The sequence below is a fragment of the Gracilinanus agilis genome, chromosome X (assembly GCF_016433145.1).
Source record: "Gracilinanus agilis isolate LMUSP501 chromosome X, AgileGrace, whole genome shotgun sequence".
NCBI classification, from domain to species: Eukaryota; Metazoa; Chordata; class Mammalia; order Didelphimorphia; family Didelphidae; genus Gracilinanus; species Gracilinanus agilis.
In genome coordinates this window covers 62,514,501-62,540,932 of record NC_058136.1, presented here as the reverse complement: position 1 = coordinate 62,540,932, position 26,432 = coordinate 62,514,501, and the positions used below count along the sequence as shown (strand labels likewise).

Here is a 26,432-nt window from a genome sequence, read left to right as displayed (position 1 = left end):
TGCATCTTCTTGTCTCTCTTCCTCATGTAAATTTACTTCCCACCCCCCACCCCCAGGTGAGACTGGGGAAGCCGAAGTACAGGAGGAGGACCACGATGCCACTCAGACCGAGGTGGCAGATGGGGACATCATGGATGGGGAAGCCGAGAATGACGCTGTGGTGATTGCTGGGCAGCCACAGGTGCTCAGTACTCAGGAGATGCAGGTATGCCTCCTGCTTGGCACTGGGCTGGCACTTACCCTGGCTTCCTTGCCCTTTGTGGGCTTGGTAAATCACAGCATTCTGAGGTCCCAAATCTGTGGGAATGAATTAGTACCTGAGAACCCAGCAGCAGCAGTAGACGTGCTAGTCAAGATTTCCTTGGGCCCAAGACACAATGAAATGTATGGATGTTGGGCCTTGTCAGTAAATTATAGGTTTCCTGTTAGTCTTCACCTGCGTAGTGACAGGTGCTTTTGTGCCAAGAACTCAGAGCCATTTGCCATTCCACTTGTCAGAGATGCAAGAAAAGCCTCAAGTGGCACGTAGAGGCAGAAAGCGCCCAAATGTAGGGCACTGGCTGGCACGCTACTGAAGTTGGAAATTGGGCTAGGAGTGAGGCTTGTGGTCTCGGGGCCCTCCATCAACTCCCCTGTGGGCCTGGGGCTCGAGAACCCAATCGATCCATTGCTGCCTCTTGTTTTTCCTCAGGTTGAGAATGAGCTGGAAGACCTAATAGACGAATTGCTTGAGAGAGACGGTGGTTCTGGAAACAGTACAATCATAGGTAAGCACTCTAGAATTAAGCATATAGTTTACCTGTTTCTCTGAGTCTCTCTTCTCCACCCCGCGCACAGCGCTTGCGCATGCACGCATGCGCGCGCGCAGACATACACACACACACACACACACACACACACACCTCGTCTTCCCTCCTCATCTCTTCTTTGTCCTTCTTCTTCCTCTCTGTCTCCCCTCTTGTATCTTTTCCCTCCTCCCTGTCTCTTTCTCTTTTCTTCTGTGTGCCCTCCCCACCCCCCAAGCCTGAGAGAATGTTGCTCCCTTTCTTAGCCCCTGCTTGCTCAGCTCTACCTAAGTGTGTCTTAGTCGCATGTTGGGGCCTAGAGCCTGGCCTGTGGTACCATCAGGAAAGCAGACAGGTTTCTCCTCGTACAGAGTTGCTCCTCCCTGGGGGCTTGCATGAATTGTAGGTTTAAAGAGAGAGATTGACTTAGCCCTTCCTGGCCTCCGCAGTCTTGACACGGTGCTGGCCCTGCCCCGTGGCAACATCGTGGAAGGGGGTAGAAACCCCTTTGTTGTCATTCAGTTATGTTTCAGGATGGGCTGAGGAGGGTAGCAATTTGCCCTCTGAGTCACAAAGAAGGAAAAAGTTCTGGGACCAGAGTGTGTCCGGGCTCAGGGTCCGGTCTGGAGGTAGCCTGGGCCGAGCCGAGGTAGAAGGGGAAGCCATTCCCTCCGATTTCAGTGGCCTGGTGGGTTCTGCTCTGTAACCTTCAGTGGGCAGAAGCGGAGAGGACGAGTCACAAGAGGATGTGCTGATGGATGAAGCTCCCTCCAACCTCAGCCAGGCTTCCACCTTGCAGGCCAACCGAGAAGGTGAGAGTGCAAAGGCAGATCAGCCCTCCCATCATGCCCTTTTCAAGCCTGGCACTCCACCCTGCCCAATCGGATGAAGTAACGGGGTCTCTGTTGGTCTGCACATGGCTCCCAGGCCACATGTAGCTATATCTACAAGTGGCCCGGTGTGTCCTGGGGTAGTTGGCAACTCACCGATGTGGCATGACTCATTTTTCCTGAAGTTTTCTCCATCTACCCATTCCCACTGATTGTGAAAGCTTTCACTAAGGAGGATGTGACAGATACTGGGAGAAAGACAAGAAAAGGAGGAAGGGGTGGGAAGCTTTGGGTCCAGCCTCTAGAAGTGTGCTCCCCACCCCCACCCCATCCCCACCCCAGCCTCCTCATTGCTACTAACCTGTGCAGCTTGTTTTCAGGATAGGGGCCCACTGGGGCTTTCAGGAAGCCTAGGCCTGCTGGAGGGCTCCAGGATTTGCCTCCTTTCCCTGCCACCTGCCACCCCTTTGGCTCAGCAGCTCTCCAGCTTCTGGCCACAGCCTTCTAGTGTGATTCTTTGTTGTAGATTCAATGAATCTCTTGGATGCTGAGGATGAGGAGGAGCACACCCAAGAGGAGGACAGCAGTGGCAGCAACGAGGATGAGGATGAGAGCCAAGACGAAGAAGAGGAGGAGGAGGAAGACGAAGAAGATGATCAGGTTGGACAGGGGAAAGGAAGATAGTCCCCGGGGTCTGTCTATGTACAGCGAAGGGTTCCCTAGGTAGGCCAGCACCTTTCCTCTCATCTCTGACCATGGTCCATGGTGTTGCTGGCGTCTGCTTCCTTCCCTAGGATGACGAGGAAGGAGAAGAGGGAGACGAGGATGACGATGACGATGGCTCCGAGATGGAATTGGATGAGGATTACCCTGACATGAACGCTTCTCCCTTGGTCCGCTTTGAACGTTTCGATCGAGAGGACGACCTCATCATCGAGTTTGACAACATGTTCTCCAGTGCCAGTAAGCCCCATTCTCCCCTGGGGGAGTGTTTAATGCTCCCGTTTCCTTAGGCTATTTGAAGGGGGTACCAACAGCAGAGCAGCAGATCCTCCTCCAGGTTCCTCTTGCTGCTGTTTGGCTAAGGCTGTATTCACTCTCAAGGATGGGCCTGTCCTCCCTGGGCTGGCTGCTCTTTTCCTGTCTGCCTCAGTGGAGCCAAGAGCACTAAGGTAGAGCTCTCGGTTGCCCTTTCCTTGGGAAACCTGGGACATTCCCGAATTTAACGAGAAAGCCAGCTTCATTCTATAAGTGCCACGGGGCCCGTATTGGGGATTCAAGAGAGGTTTGCGAGTTCCGCGCCCTTCCCGTATTGCTTCTGGCTCTATGTGGGAGACCTCAAAGACATTTCAAGGCTAAAGCCTAGAAGAGGGTCGATGCCTGTGAGCTTGAGATACCTGCGAGAGATAGGCTGCCTTCGCCTCAGTGCGTTGTCCTTTCACTGAGTCTACCTGAAAGTGGGGTCATGGTGTGTCCCAGAGCGAGCCAGCTAGCCCTTCTCTGGGAGTTAAGGCAGCCTCCGAAAGGAGGGGACAAGGGAAGGGTCTCGGGCCTCCCCCAGATTGTGACAGCTGAGTCATTGAATTCCTAAGAGCCTGCCGCGGTTCCAAAGACAAGAAACAAGAAGGGCTGCTGCTCTTCTAAGAGGAGACAACGAGGCCTCTAGAGTCCTTGCGTACCTGGAAAGATTGCAAATAAATGACAAGTTGTTCAAACAAGGTAGCTTGAGAGTGAGCAGAAGCAGGAAGTCGCTCTTTGGCAGAGGCTTCTGGTTCAGAGAATGGGGGCGGGGCGGGGGGATGGGGCTTGCAAAGCTACCCTGAGAGTTTCGTGAGAAGGGAGCTCCCTAGTCTTTAGTCTCTGTTAAGTTAGAGTGATGGGGTACGATCTGCGCTCAGACGAAGAAAGAGCTGGCAGCAGCCCACAAACAGGCATGCTTTCGCAGTCCTGAGAAGAGCTGGCAAGCTGTGAGTTGAAGTTAGGTGGGTCCATGCAAACGATGTGTCGGAAGCTGAACTGGCCGGCTAGGTTGGGTGAGACGGAGCTAAGGCGACTTCCTCGAGAGCCCGGGGGGGGGGGGGGGGGATGTGGAGTACCTTCGACAAAGCAGAAAGCAACGGTATCTGTAGACGGGATGCTTGAGCTCGAATTGAAAGAGGACTTGTGGGCTTAGGCCCGAGCCTGAAGGCACCCATCAGGAGGGGCCCTAGAATGATCTGGACTGCCCAAGGAGCACTTAGCCAGGGAGGAGAGAGGATCTCCTCTAAGCCCAGAGGGGGTTGGTTGGGTTGGCCGCTGCAGGGTCCAAGGCCAGAGAGGGAAGGATAAACAAAAGCCCAGGAAATCTTACCAGATGAGGCGCGAAAGTCAAGGCGCCAGGCGAGAGCGGACCAATAGCGGCCAGCAGCTTGGTTGGTGGAGTCTTAATGAATTGGTCACATCTCTTCCCTGGAAAAACCGCTTTGTCATCTTTATCTTTAAAGGAGAGCAGTAGACCAGGTGGGCTGTATCTGTGACTGCGCGCATTTCTGCCCTCCCCTGCATTCCCTAACACCTCATCTGTCTTCTTTACAGCAGATATCCCCCCATCCCCCGGGAACATCCCCACCACCCACCCATTAATGGTACGGCATGCAGACCACAGCTCCCTCACCCTGGGTAGTGGTTCCTCTACCACCCGCCTCACCCAGGGCATGGGCAGAAGCCAGAGGACACTGAGGCAGCTAACAGCCAACACGGGGCATACTATCCATGTGCACTACCCTGGCAATCGACAGCCCAACCCTCCCCTCATACTGCAGAGGTGAGTTGGCCAGAAAGCCCCATCGTTCCCTCCTTGGGTCCGCCTGCTTTTTTTCTCTGCTGTCTTCTTCCTTCTTTCCTGGGTGCTGAAGGGGAGGGGCTCAACCTAACTTTTCATCGGTGAGGGGACTCTTCCCACGGTAGGGAACACCCTCCACCGATTCAAGTTTCCATCTGTGCAACTCAATATCCCCCCAAGTGGCTGGCAGTAAGGAGAGTTGAGGTGATTCATTCAGGTTCCCGGCGCTGCTGTGTCAAAGGCAGGATTTGAACCCCAGGCTTCCCGGCTATTTCAGCCTGTTTCTGACCAAAATCTGGTACCCCTTGTGCAATCTGGAGCATGTGGTTTTCCTACAAAGACTACCCCATTTTGGGGGGAGCTCGTGCAGGGGTGGGGAGTCTGACGCTTGGTGACCCCATTTGGGTTTTCTTGGCAAAGGTAAAGGAGCAGTAGCTAGGCAGCACCTGAGGTCGTCCTGACTCCAGGCCCTGTCCTACGCAGCATTGTTTGTGGCAGTAATGTGTTTGACAACCCAGACAGCTGGGAAGGCCTAGCGCGTGTTCTGTGCCCTGTGGTGGGAAGCCGCCCTCAAATGGCACAAGGCCTCCAGGGCTTTTCGGAGAAGGAATTCTTGCACTTGAGGAACCTTCCAGTGAAGAAAATGGACAGAGTATCATACAGGATCCCAATTGGCTTGCCCAGGGCCAAGCGGAGGGAGAAGATGGGTGCCGCAGGGCTTGTGGAGACTGTCTGGGCCCTCCCAGATAGCTCCAAGGAGGACCAGAGCAAAATGCCCGAAAAGCCCCTGAACCTGGGCAGGCTTTGGCAGATGGAGGAGAAAAGAACCAAGCACTGACTTCCGGGCAGTCTAGCTGTGCGGTGTTAGCAGCGTATCAAGGCAGTGCCGCTGTTGGAAGAGCTCTCGTCCTGCTGGGCTGCCCAGTCTCGCTACTCTTCCGTGTTGCTTTCTGTGGCCTCTGCGACACTTGGGCACCTCAGCCGTTTGCCTCACCTCTTTGTCTTTGATGAAATGGGGGGGGGGGGGCACAGCAGCCAAGAGCTCGCTATGGGATGGGATGGGAGTGAGTGAATGAGCAAAAATTTTGGTATGGCAAAGGTCTGCAGGTAGAAGCAACCCTTGCAGGCATTTCCTAGGCAGGCTGCCCAAAGAGGGACAGGTTCTCTGCACCGCACCGTTCATGTCACCTTGAGAAGGAAGCTTTTGGCTTCAGACCCAGCCTGCGAAGAGTCCTCGAAACCTTGTTTTGTGGCCCAGAGAAACACTTGGTGTCGATGACCTGAATGCCTCGGTGGCTGTCGTGGGGGACAGGGGACAGATAGCTTGGCTGCAGTCAGGTCCCGTGTTGGCAGCTCGTATCTGCTGCAGCAGTGCCAGATGATTTCTCAGAATCTCTTCAGGCTTGAGATGTCAGGATCCCGGGAAGAGTTGGCTGCCACTCGTTTGGGGCTCTGAGGGCGTGTGGATGGATGGAACTCGAGCTCCCAAGACTTGCCAGCTACTTCTTCCTGAGAAGCTGCTGCTTTTTTTTGGGGGGGGGGGGGGTGATGAGAGGCTTCTTTCCAGGCAAGAAGAGTGAAGTGACCAGTGGTGGAAAGAAAGTACCTTGGCTTGGGGCCCATCTAGATTCGAAGCCAGGCAGAAGTAACAATGACGGCCATGGGGCAGCAGGGCCAGGGAGGTTTGGGGAGGGGAGGGAGCAGGCCATTTCATTGGCACTTGTCTCGCTGAACCCTTTGGCAACCAGCCTATCTTCCCTGGGGCAAGCCTCATCACCTCTCCTCTGCAGATTGCTGGGTCCATCCGCTGCAGCTGATATTCTTCAGTTGAGCAGCAGCCTTCCCCTCCAGAGTCGTGGCCGAGCTCGCCTCCTAGTAGGCAATGATGATGTGCACATCATTGCCAGGTCTGATGACGAGCTGCTGGATGACTTCTTCCATGACCAAAGCACAGCTACCAGCCAAGCAGGTATGTTGGCCCGGCTTGGGATCTGTGGTCACCCAGAAAGCCCGAGGCCCCGGCAGGGTATACAGGAGGTGGAGGGTTAACACTAGTCAGCTGTCTTTGCTTCCACACTTGTCCCTTATTGGGCCTCAAGAGACCTGGTTTCATTAGCCTTTGCTCAGCCGCTTTGGGCCTGGGTCAACGCATTGGAAGGAGCCCCTGGTTTGGAGTCAGAGGAACTTCATTCCAGAGCCCAGCCTCGCTTTCCCTTACTCTCACTCACCTTTAAGTTGAACTTGATTCTGGCTCTTGGCATCATTCACTTCCAGCGGTGTGTATTCTCAGCCACCTACTAGAAGTGACATCTGCTGCTGAAACCAAACCAGATTCTAATCCCTCTCTTGCTTTTTGCCACAGGGACCCTCTCAAGCATCCCCACAGCCCTGACCCGCTGGACAGAGGAGTGCAAGGTGCTGGATGCCGAGAGCATGCACGACTGTGTGTCTGGTGAGTCAGGCCTGGGGCCGCTGGGACTTCTCTTGCCTCAGCCAATCTGCCTCGTGTCCACCCTGAACCATGGTCTCATTCTGCCGGCTCGCTGCTTACCCTGCCTGATCTCCTGCCCACAGTAGTGAAAGTGCCCATCATCAATCACCTGGAGGCCCTTCGAGATGAGGAACTGGAGGAGAGGCGAGAGAAGCGTAGGCAGCAGCTGGCCGACGGAGAGTCCAAGGCAAAAGAAGAGAAGGAGACTAAAGACCAGAGTACACAGGTCATTAGGCGGGTTTCGAAGCTGGCGGGGGGGGGGGGGGGGGCGGCGCGTGGACTCCAAAGCTGAGATCCCAAAAATGGAGGTGACTCATCACCCACCCAATCTCAAGGCTACATTTCTAGATTCCCCCACCGGACTTGGCAATGGTCACAGTGAGTGCCGTGGACGCCACCTCATAGCAGGAGGTCCCAGAGTCCACCTTCCTGTTGACAGAGTGAACATAGGGGAGAAGAGTTGCCCGCCAAGTGTCCCGGGCCTCTTCACCAGTGGAGACCAGTGTCTTAGCAGCACTTCGGGTGGAGTCAGGTCTTTTGCTCAGCAGATCCCAAGTTGGTCTTTTGCTTCCCTCCACAGGACAGCACATCCAAATCGGACACTTCTACCAGCCAGAATGTCTCAGGTAATTGGCCCTTCCTTCTCTTGGCTTTGCCATTCTCATGCTAACTTGGCTCTTTGCCGCCCTTTTCCCTGTTCCGAATAACTGGTTTTAGGTGGGCAGAACCTCCAAGAAGAATCGCTGTGTTCTGCGGGATGAGGTAGTAGATTGTATAGTTTTAGGGTCACACCCGATCTCGGAGATAACTATACAGTCTACTGTCTTTCCCACGGGGCTCCACTCTCACCAGGGTTCAGCCTCTCCGTGTCCCCCACAAGTGCAATGCAGAGGCGCCGCTGCTCACGTTTAGCCTCTCTTGATGTGAGATTAGCCCTGAAGGTTGCTTTCTGCCATGGCTACTTAGCCTGGCTTTTGCCATCAGAAGTCCCTGATGGAAGCTGCAAGAGCCTCCCAGAGGCTTCATCTTGGGGGCTCTGGGTGGGATGGGGCTTTCGACTCTTGAGTCCTCTGGTGACCCCAGCAACCTTGCCAGCTACTGGCTGGTGGTGCTCGAAGGGAGCTCATCTGCCCAAGGAAGGCACCTTTGTCACTCATTAGTTACTTTTGGCCATTTGGCCCCCCGTGCCTCGGTGGGAAAGGCTGGGAATTGGGAGGAATCTTAACTTCCTGCGTGCCCGCGTTCTTGCCGAGCAATTTATAAATATGATCTCACCGAATCCTTTTCTCTCGGCAACCCTGGGAGGCCGGTGCCGTGTTTACAGTTGAGAAAACTGAGGCAGACATAGAAAATGACTTGCCCGGTGTGTCAAAGTTCTTAAGTGTCTGAGACCAGGTTGGAACTGGTGTCTTCTGACTCCAGGCCCATGTGTCTGTCCACTGTTGCACCACCTTAATGCCTATGGAATTAGGATAGATCCGGGATTTGAGGCCAGGTCATTGGTCTCCAGATCCCCTGTACCTCGTGGCCTATCGGGCTTGTATTTCTCTAGGGTGCTTCCACTTGACATGGTAGCTAGGGAGCCTCTACCTTGTTGAGAGCTACCTGGGTCGCTGAGAACTGAAGTGTTTTGCCCAAGGGCACAACCAGAGTCGGTATCTGAGGCAGTGTTCGAACCTAGCTCTCATTGCTTCCGAGGTTTGCCTGTTCACTCCAAAGAGGCGTAGTAAAATCGGGCTATTTGGGGATCAGGTTTTTGATGAATGGTTTGCATTCGCCCCAATTAGAAGATAACTGCACAACTTCCTCTTTTCTTGCCGTGTGGTATGATCACCTTGTTCCCCGGGTGCTACCTCAGCCAGAACACCCAGGCCTGTGGGTACTGCTCGCCCCTGCTGGCTAGCTGTCAGCAGTAATAGTGGTCAATTCTCCTTCCTGACTTTGATGCGAAGGTAGTTAAACTAAAACAAAGGGCACGGTGATCGCCGGTGTTTGACTGGGGAAACGATGCGCCTGATGAGAGTTTGGCACCCTGGGAGGCAGCCAGGTGGGGATGGAGCAGCTGCATTAGGACAGGCCTGGGAGCCTGAGGCCGTGGTACAGCCCTCCATCCCTGCCTTGCCCCTGAGCAGGCAGTTTCCCCATCCTAGCCAGGTGTGGAGCATTCGGAGGCTAGCTCTCCCACGTGTAGGGCATGGGGTTGAAGCACACCTCAGAGCAGCTCCAGTGCCTCCCCTTTCTTGCCGAAATCTGGCCAGATTCTTGCCAGGCTGCATGACATTATTGGCTCACGGGCTCCCCCGCCAGTGGATATGACACCCATTCCCTGCTTTTTCCGAGAAAGATCAGAGTCCTGGACTCGACAGCTACCCAACGACCCCGTCTTCGGCCGAAGGCACCTCAGCCAGGCCCAAGCAGACCCTTGTCACTCTGGAAACCTCCCAGCAGCCACCTCCAGCAGCCTCCAGCAGCCTTGACCAGGAGCTCCCTGGCCCAGCTCCAGCCTCAGAGGCTGCTGCCCAGCCGCTAATGCCTGCAGAGCATGAGGACTTGGGCCCCGGGCGAGCCAGTGGTGAAACAGAAGCCACCCAGATGGAGTTCTCCCCAGCCCCCACGATAAGTAAGCTGAGCTCCCAGGACACACCAGGCAAAAAGCTAGTGCTCTTCCTTGGCCCACGTGTCATTCTGTCAGCGTCAGCCCCAGTAACAATCCCTGGTCCATGGGGGCCTGCAGAGCACCTAGTCCCGGCCCCTTATTTTCCTGGGGAGGAAACAGACCCAGAGAGGAGGAAAGGGACTTGCTCTGAGTTTGTAAGGAGGAAATCCTGAGCCAAATTGTGATCAAGCTCCTCTGATGAGACCTGGCTGCCTTGAGTGAAAGCTAGTGGGTAGTTTTTGTGCCTGGCCCACCCCCACCCCCCCACCCATGTAGCGCTTCTCAGGTCCGTCCTACCCTGGCAATTTAGGTGGCGGGAGGGAGAGGACACATGCATGTGAACACATTGGGGAAAGCTGCTAAGCCTGTATGGCGGCCACACAATTGGCACTGACGGGGACCAGTACTATCCTACAGCGAGGCAAGCAGAGGGGGCACTTGAAGTGAGCTCTGCAGGATGGCCAGAACACAGGAGAGAATGGTACTCTGGAAGCTGAGACTTTGCTGAGGAGCAGCCCAGGGCTGGGAAATGTAGCCTGTGGAGGAGATGGAAGACCTCTTGATTGGAGAAGAGAGAGTGTGGCAGTCAGAAGCAGCACGAATCGTGGTTGACTTTGCTGATATTCTCTTGCCTTCTCGCGGCTGCTCCTATCTCTGCCCACGGAGGCAGAAACTCCTCCCCCTTTTTTTCTGCGCAGCCTCCTTGACTCCAGAAAGGGCTGAGACTCAAGACACACTGACTTGACCTCTCCTTTCCCCTTTGTTTCTGCACAGCCTCCTTGTCTCCGGAAAGGGCCGAGGACTCGGATGCTCTGACTGCTGTGAGCAGCCAGCTGGAGGGCTCCCCTATGGACACCAGCAGCCTGGCATCCTGCAACTTGGAAGAAGGAGTTGGAGACAGTACTGTAGCCAGCAATGTGGATGCTCCTGGGCCAGCTCCAACCACTCCCGGAGATCCAGCCCAGGCTGGGACAGAAACACAAGGCAGCAGTGACGGGCCTGGAGATTCCCCAGGAGAATCCCCACAGCAAGCTGAGGACAGGTACGAGGGGGAATGCAGCTGGCTCATTTCAAAGGGTTATAGCTCCCCCCCTTCTCCTCTGCAGACATTCAGTGACCTCCCCTCTTCTCTCCTCTTTTCTCAGCTCTCCCCCTGGCTCATCCTCAGAAAGCTCCTCTACCCGAGATTCGGCCGTGGCCATTTCCGGAGCAGATTCCCGGGGTCTCCTGGAAGAGCCACTCCCCTCGACGAGCAGTGAAGAAGAAGATCCTCTGGCGGGTAAGGTGTCGGTTTTGTGTATTGAGGCCAGCCCCATTGGCGTGGGGGCGCAGAGGTGAGGTCCCTTTTCATCTCAATCCTTTCTCCCACTATCGGCCTCCACTTCTCGCGCCCGGTGGGCACAGGAGATGCGTGGGCAATATTCAGCGTTGTTGCTGAAGTAGGTTATGGTAGGAAGAGACAGAGATTAGCAGTGAAACCCGAGTGGGCAAAACTGGTCACATCTCGGCCCTATTGCTTCACTCGGTGGTGGGGCAGGCAGTGCCACCGGAGCTAGATCTCAGAAGTGGGTCTGATCCTCGGGCTCACCTGATTGGGCGAACGAGTGAGTGAGTGAGTGAGCGAGTGCTCTACAGTAGTGCTAAAGTATTGCTTGCCGGGCCTTGGTTGCAGCGGGGAGAGTCTGAGAGATGCTACTGGTTTTCAACAGGGCAACCTGGGCTCAGCGTGCATTGGAGTGGCTTGGTGGGAGGGCTTGGAGCAAAGCTAGCCATCCACTGAGGAGAGAGCAGTTGTAACCGAGGATGAACAGATGGAAGGCTCTCCGAGGTCTTTGGGACATAGGAAAGTACCCTGGAAGGCCCTTACTTGAAAGGACAAGAATTGGCATTCAGATTGTCAAAGTAAACGTTGGCATAGGATTTTTTTTTTTTTTTTTTTTTTAAACGGGAGCAACCTCAGTCTTATCTGTGGCACAGGAAGGTTTGGAGTGACCGGCATGCAGACTGCCCTCCCGAGCCTGTGGGCAACCTCGACCAGTCTCTCCTTGGCCTGTTCCGGGCTGTGTGGAAAATGCTTGTTTGTTTGCCCTGGGCGCTTGGAGAACGGGCTCCACACATTTGGGGTAGTTTGCTCAGTACCGTTGGGGTCCTGGAGAGTGGTTGAACTCCTGACCAGCTTGCCTTGGTTCCCATAGGTATCAATCTTCCTGAAGGTGTGGATCCCTCGTTTTTGGCGGCTCTGCCTGACGATATCCGCAGAGAGGTCTTACAAAATCAACTGGGCATCCGGCCCCCTGCCCGAGTCACTCCTGCTGCCACCACCCCAACTCCTCCCCCCGTGGTGGGGAACCCCAGTGTGACTGAAGTCAGCCCTGAATTTCTTGCGGCCCTGCCCCCTGCCATTCAGGAGGAGGTATGGGGGAAGGGGACCTGCTTCTTCTTTTCTAGATTCCTTTTTGGCGTTTTCCTGCATCCCTCCTCACCCAAGTTCACTTAAATCAATTCAGTAGTCATGAAGTGCCTGCTTTGTGTAGACACAGCGGCCACCCTGGGCGTTTATTTCTGCTTGGGGAAGGCCAAATTCCCCCCACTTGTGGCCGAAGCCCATACCCCCAGTCCAACGAATGCCCCGTCGTGCTCCTCACTCCCTCCTCACTCAGTCAGGCGGCCCAGTGGCAATCCTCACCTTGATTATAAAGAGAATGGTGGCACTCAGAGCAGTGTACCTGCACTCCTGCCGTGTGCACGCTCTCTTTGTCTCTGTGTCTCTTGTTTTCTGTCTGTGTATTTCCTACCCACCCCCCACCGTACCCCCCAGATCCCTTTGACTTTTCCATTCCTCGAGTCTTCATGTCTCCGAGCGAGTCCGTTGGCTAAGCCATTCTCGGAAAGATTCTTCATCGTCTCTCCCACGGACGTTCTTTCCCTTGCCTTTCTCAAGTCAGACTAGGCCCAGCCCTCCACCCCACCTTCATCACATGGTGGGAATGTTCCCTTCAGCATTATTTTCTCTCTCTGCCTCAGGTCCTTGCCCAGCAGCGGGCTGAGCAGCAGAGGCGAGAGCTAGCCCAGAGTGCCAGTTCGGACACCCCAATGGACCCAGTAACCTTCATCCAAACCCTGCCATCAGACTTGCGCCGCAGCGTGCTGGAGGACATGGAGGACAGTGTGCTAGCAGTGATGCCCCCTGACATTGCTGCCGAGGCCCAAGCCCTTCGGCGAGAGCAGGAAGCCCGGCAGAGACAACTGATGCATGAGAGGCTCTTTGGACACAGTAGCACCTCAGCCCTCTCTGCCATCCTCAGGAGCCCAGGTAGGGGTCTCTGGGGCTATCATCTCCTGATGTAGATTCCTGGAGGAGAAACTCCCAAAGTTGGCTTATCTCACCTCCCACCTTTTTGTCCCTGGTTAGCCTTTACAAGTCGCTTGAGTGGCAACCGAGGAGTCCAGTATACGCGCCTGGCTGTCCAGAGGGGTGGCACTTTCCAGATGAGTGGGAGCAGTAGCCACACCAGGTATTTTGCCTTCCCAGAACCCCATTTTCCAGCATGTATTCATCTTCCCTCTGAGGCCCCTCTTTTGTGGCTTTCTTAGAGTGGGAAAGGGGTGTGGTAGGCTTAGCAGCTCGGACCCCTGTCTTCTCACCTTGCCAGGACAATCACATACCTTCATCCGTTAATGGACAAGTCCCTTCCCCTCTCTGGACCCCCTCCTGTTTAGGCATGGCTTGGATTCTGCCCGATTGTCTCATCCTCCAGAAGTCCGATGCTTGGCCTGGCTCCCCTTAAGGGCAAGGCCTTAGACATTAGTCATTTCAGCTGTTTGGACCTGAAACCTGGCCGGCCCCGTACTGAGCTTCATAAAGGATAATCTAGGAGGAGAGCGAGTCCCTGACCAACGTTCCGACTGACAAAAGGCCTCAGCTCTCCAATGAGGCCAAGAGAAAGGGACCTTGGGACATTGAGTCCTCTCCCTCCGGTTGCAACCTAAAGATGGCTTTATACGCGAGTATCTGTTGACTCTCCCATCCCCAAAGCCCAGGATCCTGAGTTAGCCTCTTGTTTGTCTGAAGTCCCAACTATTAACCACTGGCTGAAAATGGCCCTGCTGGGATCAACACCAATAGCATAGGTCGGCCTAGAGAGGTAGTAGCAGGCGCCCTTTTCTTTCTTGTGCCCTGTTTCCTCGATGGTTAAACATGGTGTTCATGAGAGAGAGAGCCACTCCACAGACACACACACACACACACACACACACACACACACACACACAAAAGTTGGGAGCTCCTGATTCCCATTGAGCTCTCTGAACAGCTTCTGTCTTGATGCCTTACTCATCGCGGGCATTTTGGCAGTGTCTGGGTTCGGTGTTGTCTGGGGAGGGAAGTCAAGGGCTTCGATCAATAATGAGCTTAGACCTGGCCCTTTGAATGGCCTGGATAGCTCTGCTCGGGCCTCCTCCTCTCCCACATCCCATGCTCATCCAAACAAAAGGGGGCTCTTTCTTGCAGGCCCTCCGGCAGTAACGTGGACAGCCTCCTGCGCCTCCGGGGCCGCCTTCTCCTGGACCACGAAGCCTTGTCGTGTCTCCTGGTCCTTCTCTTTGTGGACGAGCCCAAGCTGAACACGAGCCGCCTCCACCGTGTCCTGCGCAACCTGTGCTACCATGGCCAGACCCGCCATTGGGTTATCCGCAGCCTACTGTCCATTCTGCAGCGGAGCAGTGAGAGCGAGCTCTGCATTGAGACTCCCAAGGTCACTGCCACCGAGGAGAAGGGGAAGAAGGCAGCCAAGGGCTGCCCCACAAGCAGCCACGACAGCCGGCCCCTGGACCTGCTGCATAAGATGGAGTCCAAGAGCTCCAGCCAGCTCTCGTGGCTCTCTGTGTCCATGGACGCGGCCCTGGGCTGCCGGACTAACATATTCCAGATCCAGCGGGCTGTGGGCCGCAAACACACCGAGAAGCATGCTGGCTGTGGGTCCACTGTCCATATTCACCCACAGGCTGCCCCTGTGGTGTGTAGGCATGTCTTGGATACCCTCATACAGTTAGCCAAGGTGAGGACTGGCCTGCTCTGGGGCCTTTCGCACCCAAGGCAAGGCAGGTGACTAATCCCTCTGGCCCGAGATGAGGTGGGATAGGGATATAGCACTAAGAAACGCGTTGCCCAGAGAGCATTATAGGTGCTAGAGCTCAGCTTCCTCACTTGACAGATGATCTCGGGGTTGGTGGCCAAGCTCTTCTTTGAGATGGCCTTGTCTGAGAAAGTTCACTGAGTGCTGGGTCGGTTGGGGTCGGAGTGCCTTGTCCGAGTGTTTTCCTGGCCTGGGGTACAGAGTGGCTAGTGGTAGAACCCGCCACCCACCTGGCTGAGCAGCGCCTATCTCTGCTTCCCCTCAGGTATTCCCCAGTCACTTCACCCAGCAGCGGACCAAAGAGACAAATTGTGAAAGCGACCGGGAGAGGAGCACCAAACAGGCCTGTAGCCCCTGTCCTGGTCAGTCCACCAGCAGTGGCATCTCCACTGACTTCTGGGACTTGTTGGTAAAACTGGACAACATGAACGTCAGCCGCAAAGGCAAAAACTCTGTCAAGTCAGTGCCCATAAATGTGGGCAGTGAGGGAGAGACCTCTCTGTACAGCCTTGAGGCCTCCCCCCTGGGGCAGCTCATGAACATGCTGTCGCATCCAGTCATCCGACGGAGCTCGCTCCTCACCGAGAAGCTGCTGCGCCTTTTGTCCCTCATCTCCATCGCGCTGCCGGAGAACAAAGCGCCAGAAACTCCCTCTACCACCACTGCCTCCTCAACAAGTGCCACTACCACCAATACTGTCGTCACCACCACTCCGGGCCCCCTCACCCCTGGCCCCACCCCTACCGGAGCGTCAGCCGCTGCCACGCTGGCAAGCACCACCCCCACGAGCACCCCTACTGCCGCTACAAGTAAGTTGGAGTGGGGGCTTCACGGTCGTCTCTTAAGAATCCCTGGGGGTCTGCTAGAGTCCGAGGCAGGGTGGCTTTTTCCATCCCCGAAACCTTAAAGGATGGCCAAGACGCTAGCGATCCTCTGGTGTAGGCCAGTGCGGGGAATGGCAACATACGAGGCTTAGCCGAGCAAGGGAAGCAGCCAGGCGGCAGGCTGAGAGAGAGCGGATGGGATGGGACGAGAGGTCAAGAAAGGAGCATCCGAGAGACACAGAGAGAGAGAGAGAGTGTGAGTGGGTGTGAGGGCGAGTAGCGTGGCGGCAGGATGTTGAGGTCTTGCTCTCTAGCCTTTGGTAGAATACGAAACTGGTACTCAAACCTTGAGCGAGAACTTCCTTCCTTGGAGTCAGGCTCCTGTTTTCCTCCAATGCTTTTGAGGCCTGGCTAGCCATTAGATAAAGGAGGAGGTCAAGGCACCCAACCCAGGGAAAGGACCTCTTCCGATACCTCGCCATCGGGCTGCCTGGGCCTTACCCCACTAGTTCCGCGCGCTTGTCTGACATTCATTCCTGTCGTTGCCATTCCTTTGAAGCTACTGCTAAGAACAGCAAGTCCCCAGCAAAGGCCAGTGAAGGAGGCAGTGGAGGTAGTGTGGATAGCAAGATGGCAGCATCGGGCCTGACAGAAAATCAGCTCCAGCTCTCCGTGGAGGTGAGGAGAGAGGCCCCAAGCAGGGGCCGATGCTCTCGAGGGAAGGGGATGCGAGCATAAAGCCCATAGCTTGAAGCTGCCCCGTTTAGACTTACTCATTCTTGCCCTAGGTGTTGACCTCACACTCGTGCTCCGAAGAAGGCCTGGAAGATGCGGCCAATGTTCTGCTACAACTTTCCAGGGGCGACCCAGCCACCCGAGACACTGTTCTGAAGCTGCTCTTGAATGGAGCGAGGCATCTGGGTTACACCCTGTGCAAGCAGATTGGTAAGAGAGGGGAAGGGTCCCGAAATCTGTCACAGAGAAAGGCCATCAGTCCTTGGCATCCCTGCCTATCCCACCCCTGTGTGCTCACCCCGAATTCAGGAATAGCCTCTGTTTCCAGGCCCTGCCAAGGGGCCGCTTTTCGCCTGAACTAAAGTCTGTGCAATTTCCTCAGGCCTTGTGACTGTCTGACCCAGGAGGTCCAAAGAATCTCAACTCCCCACCAGCATACAGTATAGGGAAACGAAGGGGCTGGCCCAGCTGGATCTCCCACAGGCCACAATGGGTTCCTCGGAGACAGTCAAGTCTGACTCTCACTCTAGACACGAGGAAACCACTATGGGGAAAGGAAAGGAATTGAATTTTAGTTTTGCAGTCTCCTGGCCTCCCTTGTGGCTGCTGCTAGGGATCCCCGAGCAGAAAAGAAGCTGGGGTTGCCAGGGACCTCAGCTGACCTTCGGGACCCACCGGGGACTGGACAGGATTCGTGGGCCATGAGTGAACTTGGGGAACAGCCTCCACCTCCACCTGGCTCCTGTATAACCTTTGATTCTCGTGCCCACCTCAGGGACCCTCCTGGCTGAACTGCGGGAATACAACCTGGAGCAGCAGCGACGAGCCCAATGTGAGATCCTGTCTCCAGATGGGCTGCCTGAGGAACAGCCACAGACCACCCGGTCTAAAGGGAAGATGCAGAGCCGGTGGGTGGCCACGTGGTGTCAGTGGCTGAACTTTCCTTTCTTTGGGGGACGGTCCCCTCTCGTACATCCCCTGCCTCTGCCTGCCCGACACGATCTCTCTGCTCGGCCGCCCCCTAGGTTTGACACGGCTGAGAACGTGGTGATCGTGGCGTCTCAGAAGCGTCCACTGGGCGGTCGAGAGCTCCAGCTGCCTTCCATGTCCATGCTGACATCAAAGACCTCCACCCAGAAGTTCTTCCTTCGGGTGCTGCAGGTTATCATTCAGCTCCGGGACGACACACGCAGAGCTAACAAGAAGGCCAAGCAGACAAGCAGGCTAGGTAGGCCACAGAGCCAGGTAGAGAGCCGAGTTTGTTGGCTCCGTTTCCTCACGGGGGAGGGGGGAGTCGATGCCTCATTCTCTGTGGCCAACTTGTTGCTTTTGGACAAGAGAGCTCCACGAGCACCCTGTGGTATTGTGGTCACCAGCCAACATGGCTTCCCCAGGGAATGCCCGTACCCTCTTTCCACGGCCCGAATGATCACCCGCCCTCTGCTTCCTATTCTCAGGTACCTCCAGCCTGGGCTCGGCTAGCAGCATCCAGGCAGCTGTTCGGCAGCTGGAGGCTGAGGCTGATGCCATTATACAAATGGTACGTGAGGGTCAAAGGGCGCGGAGACAGCAGCAAGCAGCAACGGTTAGCGTGATGCCTGAGGCCTTTCATTTGTTCATTTTCTTTTTCTTTCTTCATCTGCGCGTTTTTCTCCTTCCTCCACTTACCCTTGCCCCACCGCCCCGCCCCCACCCCAACTCTGTGCTTGTCCATGAGCTTTCCGTCCAGATGCTTCTAGGGAGCAAGGGGTTAAGTTTTGGTTCCTCATTTCTTCCTTTGTTTGGGCTCAGCCTCGCCCTACCGTAGCTGCCTCATTGAACCCTTTTGGCAGATTGCGGGTTTGGGTTCGGAGTTGGGGGGAGGGCTTCACCCAGAACAGCCTCCCTTTGTTTGGGCCTTTGGTGTCGGAGAGTCACCAGAAGCCCCTGGCCAGGCCTGAGTCTCTCGGGTCCTGGCACACTTGAGCACATGCCCCGATGCAAGCCTGAGGCCTCAGAGCACCAAAATCTCTGGGGGCCCCTCTCAGGAGGGCCACACGGTGGCTTCAGTCCAGATGGATGCACTCCTCTGCCCCCTCAACCCAGAAAAGAAGACGACTTTGAAGCCCGTACCCGGGAAGACTTTGTGCCAGTGTAGACTCCGCCCTTACGAGCCAGGAAGGGCAAAAGTGGTGGGGAGGAGTGGGCTGAAGGGCAAGAGGAACCGATAGACAGACTTGGCAGCCCAGCTCTGCGCACCTCCACAGCATTTTGAATGTCTCTCCCGATCAGGTTCTGGGTATTGGTAGAGGGCCAACGAAGGGTCATTCCTTACTTCTGGGAAGGGCCCTTGTTTAAGAAGGCGAGGACCCAGGCTCTCTGGTGACTCGTCCCGTTTCCCGTTTTGTCCAGTCGGATTCCAGCCAGTCTGAGATTGCTTCCCGGAGGGACGAGTCTCCCATGGATGTAGACCAGCCGTCCCCTGCTTCTCAGGATACACAGTCCATTGGTCAGTACTCTGCTGTTGTCCCTGGGATCCGGGAAGAAGGGCTTGGAACCTATTGGGGAGGGGAATGGGGCCTGTGTGTCCAGCCCTTTGGAGGGAGGATCCGAAAAGGCCTACAAGTCTGGCTGGAGAAAAACCTCTCCAGGGCTCCCCAAGGCCCTCTTGTGAAACAACGGTTCAGCTGGCCCTCGGCAAAAGGTCTTCTATCGGAGGCCTTCGGGAGGCGACGGCTCGGGCTGCCGGGAGCTCTTGGGAGTCTCTGGCCTTCAAGTATTTCTCCCCCAACCCAGGCTCTGAAGGCAGCCAACAGAGTGAGAAGGAGAAAGAGGAGAGACCCCCAGATCTGCCCCTGCTCAGTGAGCAGCTGAGTCTAGATGAACTGTGGGACATGCTTGGCGAGTGTTTGAAGGAGCTTGAAGAATCCCATGACCAGCATGCAGTGCTCGGTGAGTGCAAGTCAGCCACCTTTCCTTCCCTCCCCAGCCCCAGGTGGAAGTTTCAGCTGCTCATTTCCTCTTCTCCCCACCCCCTCACCAGTTCTGCAGCCTGCTGTCGAAGCCTTCTTTCTGGTCCATGCCACCGAACGGGAGAGTAAGCCACCTGTTCGAGACACCCGGGAAAGCCAGCTAGCTCACATCAAGGATGAGCCCCCACCGCTCTCCCCTGCTCCCTTGACCCCTGCCACCCCTTCCTCCCTGGACCCCTTCTTCTCCCGAGAGCCATCCTCTATGCACATCTCCTCCAGTCTGCCCCCGGACACACAGAAGTTCCTTCGGTTCGCAGGTGAGGGGGAGAGGAGGGCTGTTGTGCCCTGGGCAGCCTGTGGGCACAGTCAGGCAGCAGCACCCCATGTCTCCAAGTTCAGCCTGTCTTTTCTTAGTTGGAAGGTGGGAGACCAAATGGCAGGAAAGCAACAGGGGGGAGGGGAGAGGGAAAGAGGACAGCCAACTCCCCCGCCCACCCCCGCAAGGGTTTAAGCTAGGGATTGGCCAAAGGGCACATGGGTGCCCAAGCGCCTGGCCTTGACCCCTACTGTCTGCCCTCTCCTCAGAGACTCACCGCACTGTGCTAAATCAGATCCTTCGCCAGTCCACCACCCACCTCGCAGATGGGCCCTTCGCTGTCCTGGTGGACTACATCCGAGTGCTGGACTTTGATGTTAAGCGCAAGTATGGGACGGGATCTAGAAGAAGAGGGGGGGGGCGTCTGCCGTGCTCGGGGTGGAGAGAGGCGGGCGTGGGAACCAGACACATGCGCGTCGCTTACTTTTTCGTGCCTACCAGGGACTCTGGCCCTTGGTTTCTTTGGGGAATTTCTTTCGTCATTGCCATTAGCTTGGGGCAGCTTTCATCATTGGAGTGGGTGGATGACCCAGCGTGCTGAGGTGGGCCCTGGCAGTCCAGTCCTGACTCGGACGCTGTCTCGCTCCGTACCCTGGAGCGGGCCGCTGGCCTCGAAGTTGCCTTCCGTTGCGCCTGTATGTCGCATAGCCCGGGCCCTAGAATGTCTCACTGAGGTTGGAAGGGACATCAGGAATGTGCCATTAACCTCTACGGTCCCGCTGGCTCCCTGGGCCTTCAGCAGGTAGTTCAAGGCCCTGTTGGCAGCACTTTCTCTGAGCCTGTGGCTCTGGCCCCATGACCGTGGAGGAGGGTTCAGCGCTAAACCCCGTCCGTGAGACTTCGTGGAACTCTTCACGTAGAGTCTTGGACTGCATCCTCAGAAGCCCCCCCCCCCCCCCCCTCGCTTCTTGTTCATGGTTCCTGTTGCTCTCCGGCCAGCCTCGCTGTTCATTCTGAGCCCCCTCCTTCCCGTGTTCCCATGTGATGACCAGACTCAGTTCGAGACCTCCTCTCTGCTCCCCAGATATTTCCGCCAAGAGCTAGAACGTCTAGACGAGGGACTCCGGAAAGAAGACATGGCTGTGCATGTCCGCCGGGACCACGTGTTTGAAGACTCTTACCGAGAGCTGCATCGAAAATCTCCTGAGGAAATGAAGAATCGACTGTGAGGCACTGGGCAAATGGGGAGGGAGGAGGGGCCCGCGAGGCGCCGTTTGACAGCTATCCCTCGGCCGGTTCATTTCATCTCGTTTCATTTTGCATTTTGGGGGGAAACCGGAAGGAAGCAGCTTAGTGTACAGATTTCCTGACTGCTCCCCAGAAGGAGAGATGATTGGCCTGCTTGACCCCGAGGTGCCTCAGAAATAGCTCAGGCCTCAGGCTTCCATTTAGGAAGGGCTGTGGCCGCTTGCTGTAGCCAGTGGCGAGGTTTCGAGGGCTCTGGCCACCAAGGCAAGCTCATTTGTGTTGGGAGTTGAAGCAGCATTTTTCTCCTAGGTTGGAGAGTTCTAGGCCCAAATTTGAACCTTCTGCTGCTCAGTTTTCCCACCTCCCAAACGAGTACGTCTGACTGACTTTTTCAAGAGGGGCCAAAGGAAAGGCAACGCTCCTCTGGCAGTCTGTTTCTAAGGCAACTCTTTCGAGGTTACATTGGATCGCGCCCGTCAGATTTGCCCGTCGCTGGGCTAGACGGTTTCCGAGGGGCCTTCCAGCTCTGGGGAGCCACTACCAGTCTCTCGGCTGGTCGTGCTCACAGAGGGACGGACTCTCTGGGCGTTGTTTCCAGGACTTAATGAATGCTGGGATGCAGTGATGGATGCGGGCTTTCCTCTCCCTCCTCCCCCACACCAGGTACATAGTGTTTGAAGGAGAAGAAGGCCAGGATGCTGGGGGCCTCCTTCGGGAGTGGTACATGATCATCTCCAGAGAGATGTTCAATCCCATGTATGCCTTGTTCCGGACCTCGCCTGGTGACAGGGTCACCTACACCATCAACCCCTCCTCCCACTGCAATCCCAACCATCTCAGCTACTTCAAATTTGTCGGGCGAATTGTGGCCAAAGCCGTGTACGACAACCGACTACTGGAATGCTACTTCACCAGGTCTTTCTACAAACACATCCTGGGCAAGTCTGTCCGGTGAGCAAATAGGCCCCCCCTCCCTGGGTCAACCTCCTGGGCCAGGTCTGGCCTCGTTCCCGGATCCCTGGCTCCTCGCGCCCTTCTCCCAATAGCGGCTCGTGCTTGTTTTTAGGTACACAGATATGGAAAGCGAGGACTACCACTTCTACCAAGGCCTGGTGTACTTGCTGGAAAATGACGTCTCCACTCTTGGCTATGACCTCACTTTCAGCACTGAGGTAACTGTGGGGAACGTTGCGCTGGGCAGTTTTATAGCTGAGGAAACTGAGGCAGAGAGAGGTTGAAGTGTGGTTTGCCCGGGGTCACGTACTCGATGTCTGAGGCTGGGCTTGAACTCGAGCGGTCCAGTGCTGTGTACACGGTGCCATTGCCTCGATGCCTCAAGAGAAACCATTCTCCAGTTCTCTTATCTCTTTAAGGAAACAAAAGCCTGGAAAAGCAAATGGCCTGGGAGCGGGGTGGTGCCATGGTGACACCCCGGCACTGCCAGGGGGAGGTGGGAGAAGCTCCGTCACCTGGCGATTGTGGTCTCGTTTAAAGGTTCAAGAGTTTGGAGTCTGCGAGGTTCGGGATCTGAAGCCGAACGGAGCGAACATCCTGGTGACGGAAGAGAATAAGAAGGAATACGTGCACCTCGTGTGCCAGATGAGGATGACAGGTGTGTGCTGTGACTCCCGGACAAGGCCCCTCCCGAGCTGCGCTTAGCCGGGGCGGAGGGTGTCCGAGATGTAGAGGCAAGGGGTTCCCTTGCGGGTGACGTCGGGCCTTTTCTTTCACGCAGGAGCCATCCGAAAACAATTGGCAGCCTTCTTGGAAGGTTTCTATGAGATCATCCCCAAACGCCTCATTTCCATCTTCACCGAGCAAGAGCTGGAGCTGCTCATCTCGGGGCTGCCCACGATAGACATTGACGACCTGAAATCCAACACCGAGTATCACAAGTACCAGTCCAACTCCATCCAGGTGAGCGTCGCTTCCTGGTCGGCCCGGGTTTTCTTTGGCTGCTCCGACGAGGACGCTAGAGCCCACCCGGCCCGAACCTTACTGCCTCCTCTCCAGAGGAGGAGAAGCTGGGCTGCGGTGTGGGTGAGCAGGGGCCTGTCCCACGTGCCTCCGTGGTAGCTCCCCATGTGGTTGGGAGCTCCTGAAAGCTTGGGGGACCCTCCTCCTCTGCCTCTCTCTCTGCATCCCCGTGCCTGGCGGTGACTCGAGGCTGAGAGTGGAGATGGCGGACGAGGGGGGGCCGAAGATGAACTGCCCCTGACTGCCACCCCCCACCCTTTGTTGCTCCTCCCTTTAGATCCAGTGGTTCTGGCGGGCGCTGCGCTCTTTCGACCAGGCCGACCGGGCCAAGTTCCTCCAGTTTGTGACAGGCACCTCCAAGGTGCCCCTCCAAGGTTTTGCGGCACTCGAGGGCATGAATGGCATTCAGAAGTTCCAGATCCACCGAGATGACAGATCAACGGACCGGCTGCCTTCAGCCCACACATGGTAAGGATGGTGGCGTGATGGCGGGGGGGATCATAGGGTTAACAAGATCGCCCGCTCACTCCGCTCCCATATTTTTTAGTTTTAATCAGCTGGACCTGCCAGCCTACGAGAGCTATGAGAAGTTGCGCCATATGTTGCTGTTGGCCATTCAGGAGTGCTCCGAGGGCTTTGGGCTGGCTTAGACCCAATGGGCTTGGCGGCTGCTTCTTCTGCCACCGCCGCCGCCGCCACCAACGACACCAACACCAACCGCTGCTGCCGCCGCCGCCACCACCCTGTTATTTTTGTCTACTGTCGGACTTGGGGATAGGGAGAGAGGAAGGAGGAGGGACGAGCCCTTCCACACCAGACCCACCAAAACGTTCTTCGAACCTCAGAAGGAAACTCGAGCAGTAATCGACCTTTGTGCTCCCCCTCCCCCAGTGCGCTCACCCCATCTGAGGAGTGGCGGCGGCCACTTCGGGCCCTGCGCTCGCTCGCTCTGTTGAAACTTGAAGCGTTCGGATGGGGGGAGAAGCGGAAGAGGAGAGAGATATATATACACGTATATATATAGTTTGGGTTCTGTTTGCATTTCTTAATTCGTGCTTGGAATGTGTTGGTGCGCTCACGCACATCGAACCAGTCAGTGTGAGGGGATCGGCCTTGACCTCCCTGGCTCCAGGTGAGGGTTACAATAAAGAGCTCTTGGCAAGACCTGCGTCTCCCAGAGCCTGTTTCTTCTGCTCTCCTCCCTGCCGCCAGCTTTCTAGTCCATCGATCCTGGCTTTCCTCCAGAAAGGGGAGATGGGCTGCCTCCAGGGGCCCACAGGGGACCGGGGGGGGGGGGGGGGGGTCAGGATTGGCTCTGCCTTTCCACTTTCTGCTTTGTATTTATTCACTGGACTCTGAAAAAAAGAGAAGCTGCATAAAATCTTGGGATTCGGCTAAAACAGTTGGATGGTGTTGGGGGGAGGGCAGGGTGTGCCCGATGGCTCCTTTGTGAAATCCATGGGAAAGCCCCTTCTGGCCCCCTCCTCTGACCCGAGTAGCGGTACCCACTGATCGGTATTGACTGAATTACTGTTGGGGGGGTGGGGGGGAGCGACAAACCAAACACCTCAATAAATCTTTTGTGAGAGTGTGGGAGTGTGTGCGTGTCTGTGTGTAGCGGTCTGTGAGAAGGGATCGCCGCCGCTCCGCGCACGCTGCCCTTCTTGCCTCCAGATCCTTGGGAAGGGTCTCTGGGCTCCCCCCAGGCTATAAGCTAGAGCTGGGCCAGAGACACCCAAGAGCAGTGGCCATGGTTGCTTCCCGGGCCCTGGCTAGTGGTGGCGGTGACCTGATTGCAACAGCTGGTGGGCCTCTTGGGTGGAGTAGGCCAAGCACCCATGCCGGGCCTTCCTTCCCCGACCCCTGGTGGGAACCCACCTCGGTCCCGTCCCCAGATGTTGGGGGGGGGGGAGTCAAGAAGCTCCTTGAACAAAGGCCTGACCCTTGCTCTCCCTGCCCGTCACCTGCCACTTGTGCTGTGCTCTGTGAGCAGTGAGTCTGTGTTCCCTTGTTGCACAGCCCCGCATGGGAGAGCCCAGCACACACAGTCTCTCGGGCCCCGGCTTCTCTCTCCAGTGGAGATTCGTCCCGTGCCATGCTGGGCCTCGTGGCTGCCAGCCTAGCAGTAGCAGTTGGGATCTCTTCGCTATCACAATCTGGAGCGCTCTGGGCCTATGACACCCCCCCCCCCCTTCTCCACGGTGCCTGCCCTCTGCCCAGCAGCCCGGCGGGAGGGCTTTCTCGGGGTGGGGGAACACCCCCAACATTTGGGAGAAGCTGGGGGGCGGCCATTACTGATCTAGATTTTGCCCGAGAACAGGGTGGGAAGAGAAGGGAGGGCCTCAGCCAGGAGGGGTGTTGGAACTCCTGAGAAGTCGGCCGGAGGGGCGAGGTGATCGATGCCCAGAACAACCGGGTACGCGTAGCGAGGGTGGGCATCGTGTCCACCTGTCCCGTTCTTCCCTTGCCCAAATGGAAACATGCCAGACCGGGGTGAGGGCAGGAGAGCCAGCACAAGTCGGCCTTAAGTAAAGTCACCGGATTTGGATCAGCCATCAGGTAGTCAAAACCCACGGACTGGGACGAGCCCTTTCGGTCCCTCTCTGGCCGCACCTCTAGCACGGAAAATGAGGGGGTTGGCAAGCTGTACGGGGCCAGCTCCTAAGTACGACCAGCGTGTGCTGGTGGCCTAGGCCACTCCGAAGCTCAGGCAGGCACCCCTAGTGCTGCTGAGGCCCGGGGATGCCCACCCACGCTAGAAAACGGGGGTGGGGGCTGCTAGCTACCTGAAGTCTTCAGCCAAGGTTGGTGCCTAGAGATCACTTCCGAGGACTTCCCCAATAGCAAAAGCTTTCTTCCCCGGCTCCCGGAGGAAGGAGGAAGGCCTTGGCTTCCGGCCCCGACGCGAGGCAGGAAAAGGAAAGCGGGTTTCTTGGTTCGGTTTGCTTTGGTCCTGCAGGCTTCCTCACTTGACTCCCAGAGTCCCGGAGTCTTCCCTTGGCCGGAAAGAGCTGGAAGTCGCCGTGGCAGCTGCGGCTGGGGAGGGTCTCCACAGCACAGGAGGGCAAAGAGCCGGTGAGGCAACACTACCCCATCCAGGGGCTGCCTGGCATGTCTTCCTGGCCCAGCACACCATCTGTCAAAAGCAAGACCATGGCTGGGGCCGTTCGGCCTGTGGGGGCACCGGGTAAGGGAGACCGAGCCGGGAATGCAGCAGACAGAGGAGCCGTCACCCCGCTAGGGACAGGGGTCCCTCTTGTATCAGGCTCATGGAGTGAGCGAGACAGGAGCCAGAGGGTGTCCGAGGAAAGGCCGACTGGGATTGGGAGGTGCTCCTGGCCGCAGACAGGGCGGGAAAGAAGCCAGTGCCAGCCAGGAGCCTACCCCACCCCCCAAAGCCACCAGCCCTAGCCCGCTCTCGCAAGATTCCAGGGGAGAGGCCCTGACAAAGAAGAGGGTCCTCACGGGGGCCCGCATTCTCTCCAAAGGGCCACCACATCTAGAGTCTAGGCCGACGAAGGTTCGTGGAGGACGGCAGGCATCAGAGGTGGGCAGTTTCCACTTGGGCAGCAAAGGGCCCTGTTTCTCAAGACTCGGCCTGACTGACTTCCCCCCAATGGGCCCAGCTTGGCCATTGTCCTGGCCCTGCTCCATGTCCTCCCC

At 56.5% G+C, this 26,432-nt stretch overlaps 2 protein-coding genes across 2 annotated transcripts in view; one reads left to right on the top strand and one right to left on the bottom strand.

Annotated features, from left to right (window-relative positions):
* Positions 1 to 23,933, top strand: part of LOC123253589 (E3 ubiquitin-protein ligase HUWE1) — a 98,921-nt gene extending 74,988 nt beyond the window's left edge. Inside the window, exons 49-82 of the mRNA XM_044682757.1 lie at positions 57 to 205; positions 692 to 767; positions 1,499 to 1,597; positions 2,142 to 2,275; positions 2,410 to 2,578; positions 4,190 to 4,418; positions 6,227 to 6,405; positions 6,799 to 6,888; positions 7,011 to 7,153; positions 7,508 to 7,553; positions 9,272 to 9,547; positions 10,358 to 10,625; positions 10,729 to 10,862; positions 11,779 to 11,996; positions 12,608 to 12,896; positions 12,996 to 13,098; positions 14,094 to 14,640; positions 14,984 to 15,554; positions 16,102 to 16,220; positions 16,331 to 16,487; positions 17,053 to 17,185; positions 17,303 to 17,505; positions 17,735 to 17,862; positions 18,669 to 18,765; positions 19,053 to 19,208; positions 19,300 to 19,545; positions 19,814 to 19,931; positions 20,629 to 20,769; positions 21,456 to 21,743; positions 21,859 to 21,964; positions 22,287 to 22,404; positions 22,528 to 22,709; positions 23,047 to 23,237; positions 23,317 to 23,933. Of these exons, the coding sequence (XP_044538692.1) occupies positions 57 to 205; positions 692 to 767; positions 1,499 to 1,597; positions 2,142 to 2,275; positions 2,410 to 2,578; positions 4,190 to 4,418; positions 6,227 to 6,405; positions 6,799 to 6,888; positions 7,011 to 7,153; positions 7,508 to 7,553; positions 9,272 to 9,547; positions 10,358 to 10,625; positions 10,729 to 10,862; positions 11,779 to 11,996; positions 12,608 to 12,896; positions 12,996 to 13,098; positions 14,094 to 14,640; positions 14,984 to 15,554; positions 16,102 to 16,220; positions 16,331 to 16,487; positions 17,053 to 17,185; positions 17,303 to 17,505; positions 17,735 to 17,862; positions 18,669 to 18,765; positions 19,053 to 19,208; positions 19,300 to 19,545; positions 19,814 to 19,931; positions 20,629 to 20,769; positions 21,456 to 21,743; positions 21,859 to 21,964; positions 22,287 to 22,404; positions 22,528 to 22,709; positions 23,047 to 23,237; positions 23,317 to 23,419 (6,206 nt within the window). The 3' untranslated portion in view covers positions 23,420 to 23,933. The remainder of the gene's footprint in view (positions 1 to 56; positions 206 to 691; positions 768 to 1,498; positions 1,598 to 2,141; positions 2,276 to 2,409; positions 2,579 to 4,189; positions 4,419 to 6,226; positions 6,406 to 6,798; positions 6,889 to 7,010; positions 7,154 to 7,507; positions 7,554 to 9,271; positions 9,548 to 10,357; positions 10,626 to 10,728; positions 10,863 to 11,778; positions 11,997 to 12,607; positions 12,897 to 12,995; positions 13,099 to 14,093; positions 14,641 to 14,983; positions 15,555 to 16,101; positions 16,221 to 16,330; positions 16,488 to 17,052; positions 17,186 to 17,302; positions 17,506 to 17,734; positions 17,863 to 18,668; positions 18,766 to 19,052; positions 19,209 to 19,299; positions 19,546 to 19,813; positions 19,932 to 20,628; positions 20,770 to 21,455; positions 21,744 to 21,858; positions 21,965 to 22,286; positions 22,405 to 22,527; positions 22,710 to 23,046; positions 23,238 to 23,316) is intronic.
* Positions 23,934 to 25,855: 1,922 nt separating this feature from the next.
* The window catches only part of LOC123253722 (inter-alpha-trypsin inhibitor heavy chain H6-like), an 11,894-nt gene continuing 11,317 nt past the window's right edge, over positions 25,856 to 26,432 (bottom strand). Inside the window, exon 11 of the mRNA XM_044682872.1 lies at positions 25,856 to 25,941. Coding sequence (XP_044538807.1) covers positions 25,856 to 25,941 — 86 coding nt within the window. The remainder of the gene's footprint in view (positions 25,942 to 26,432) is intronic.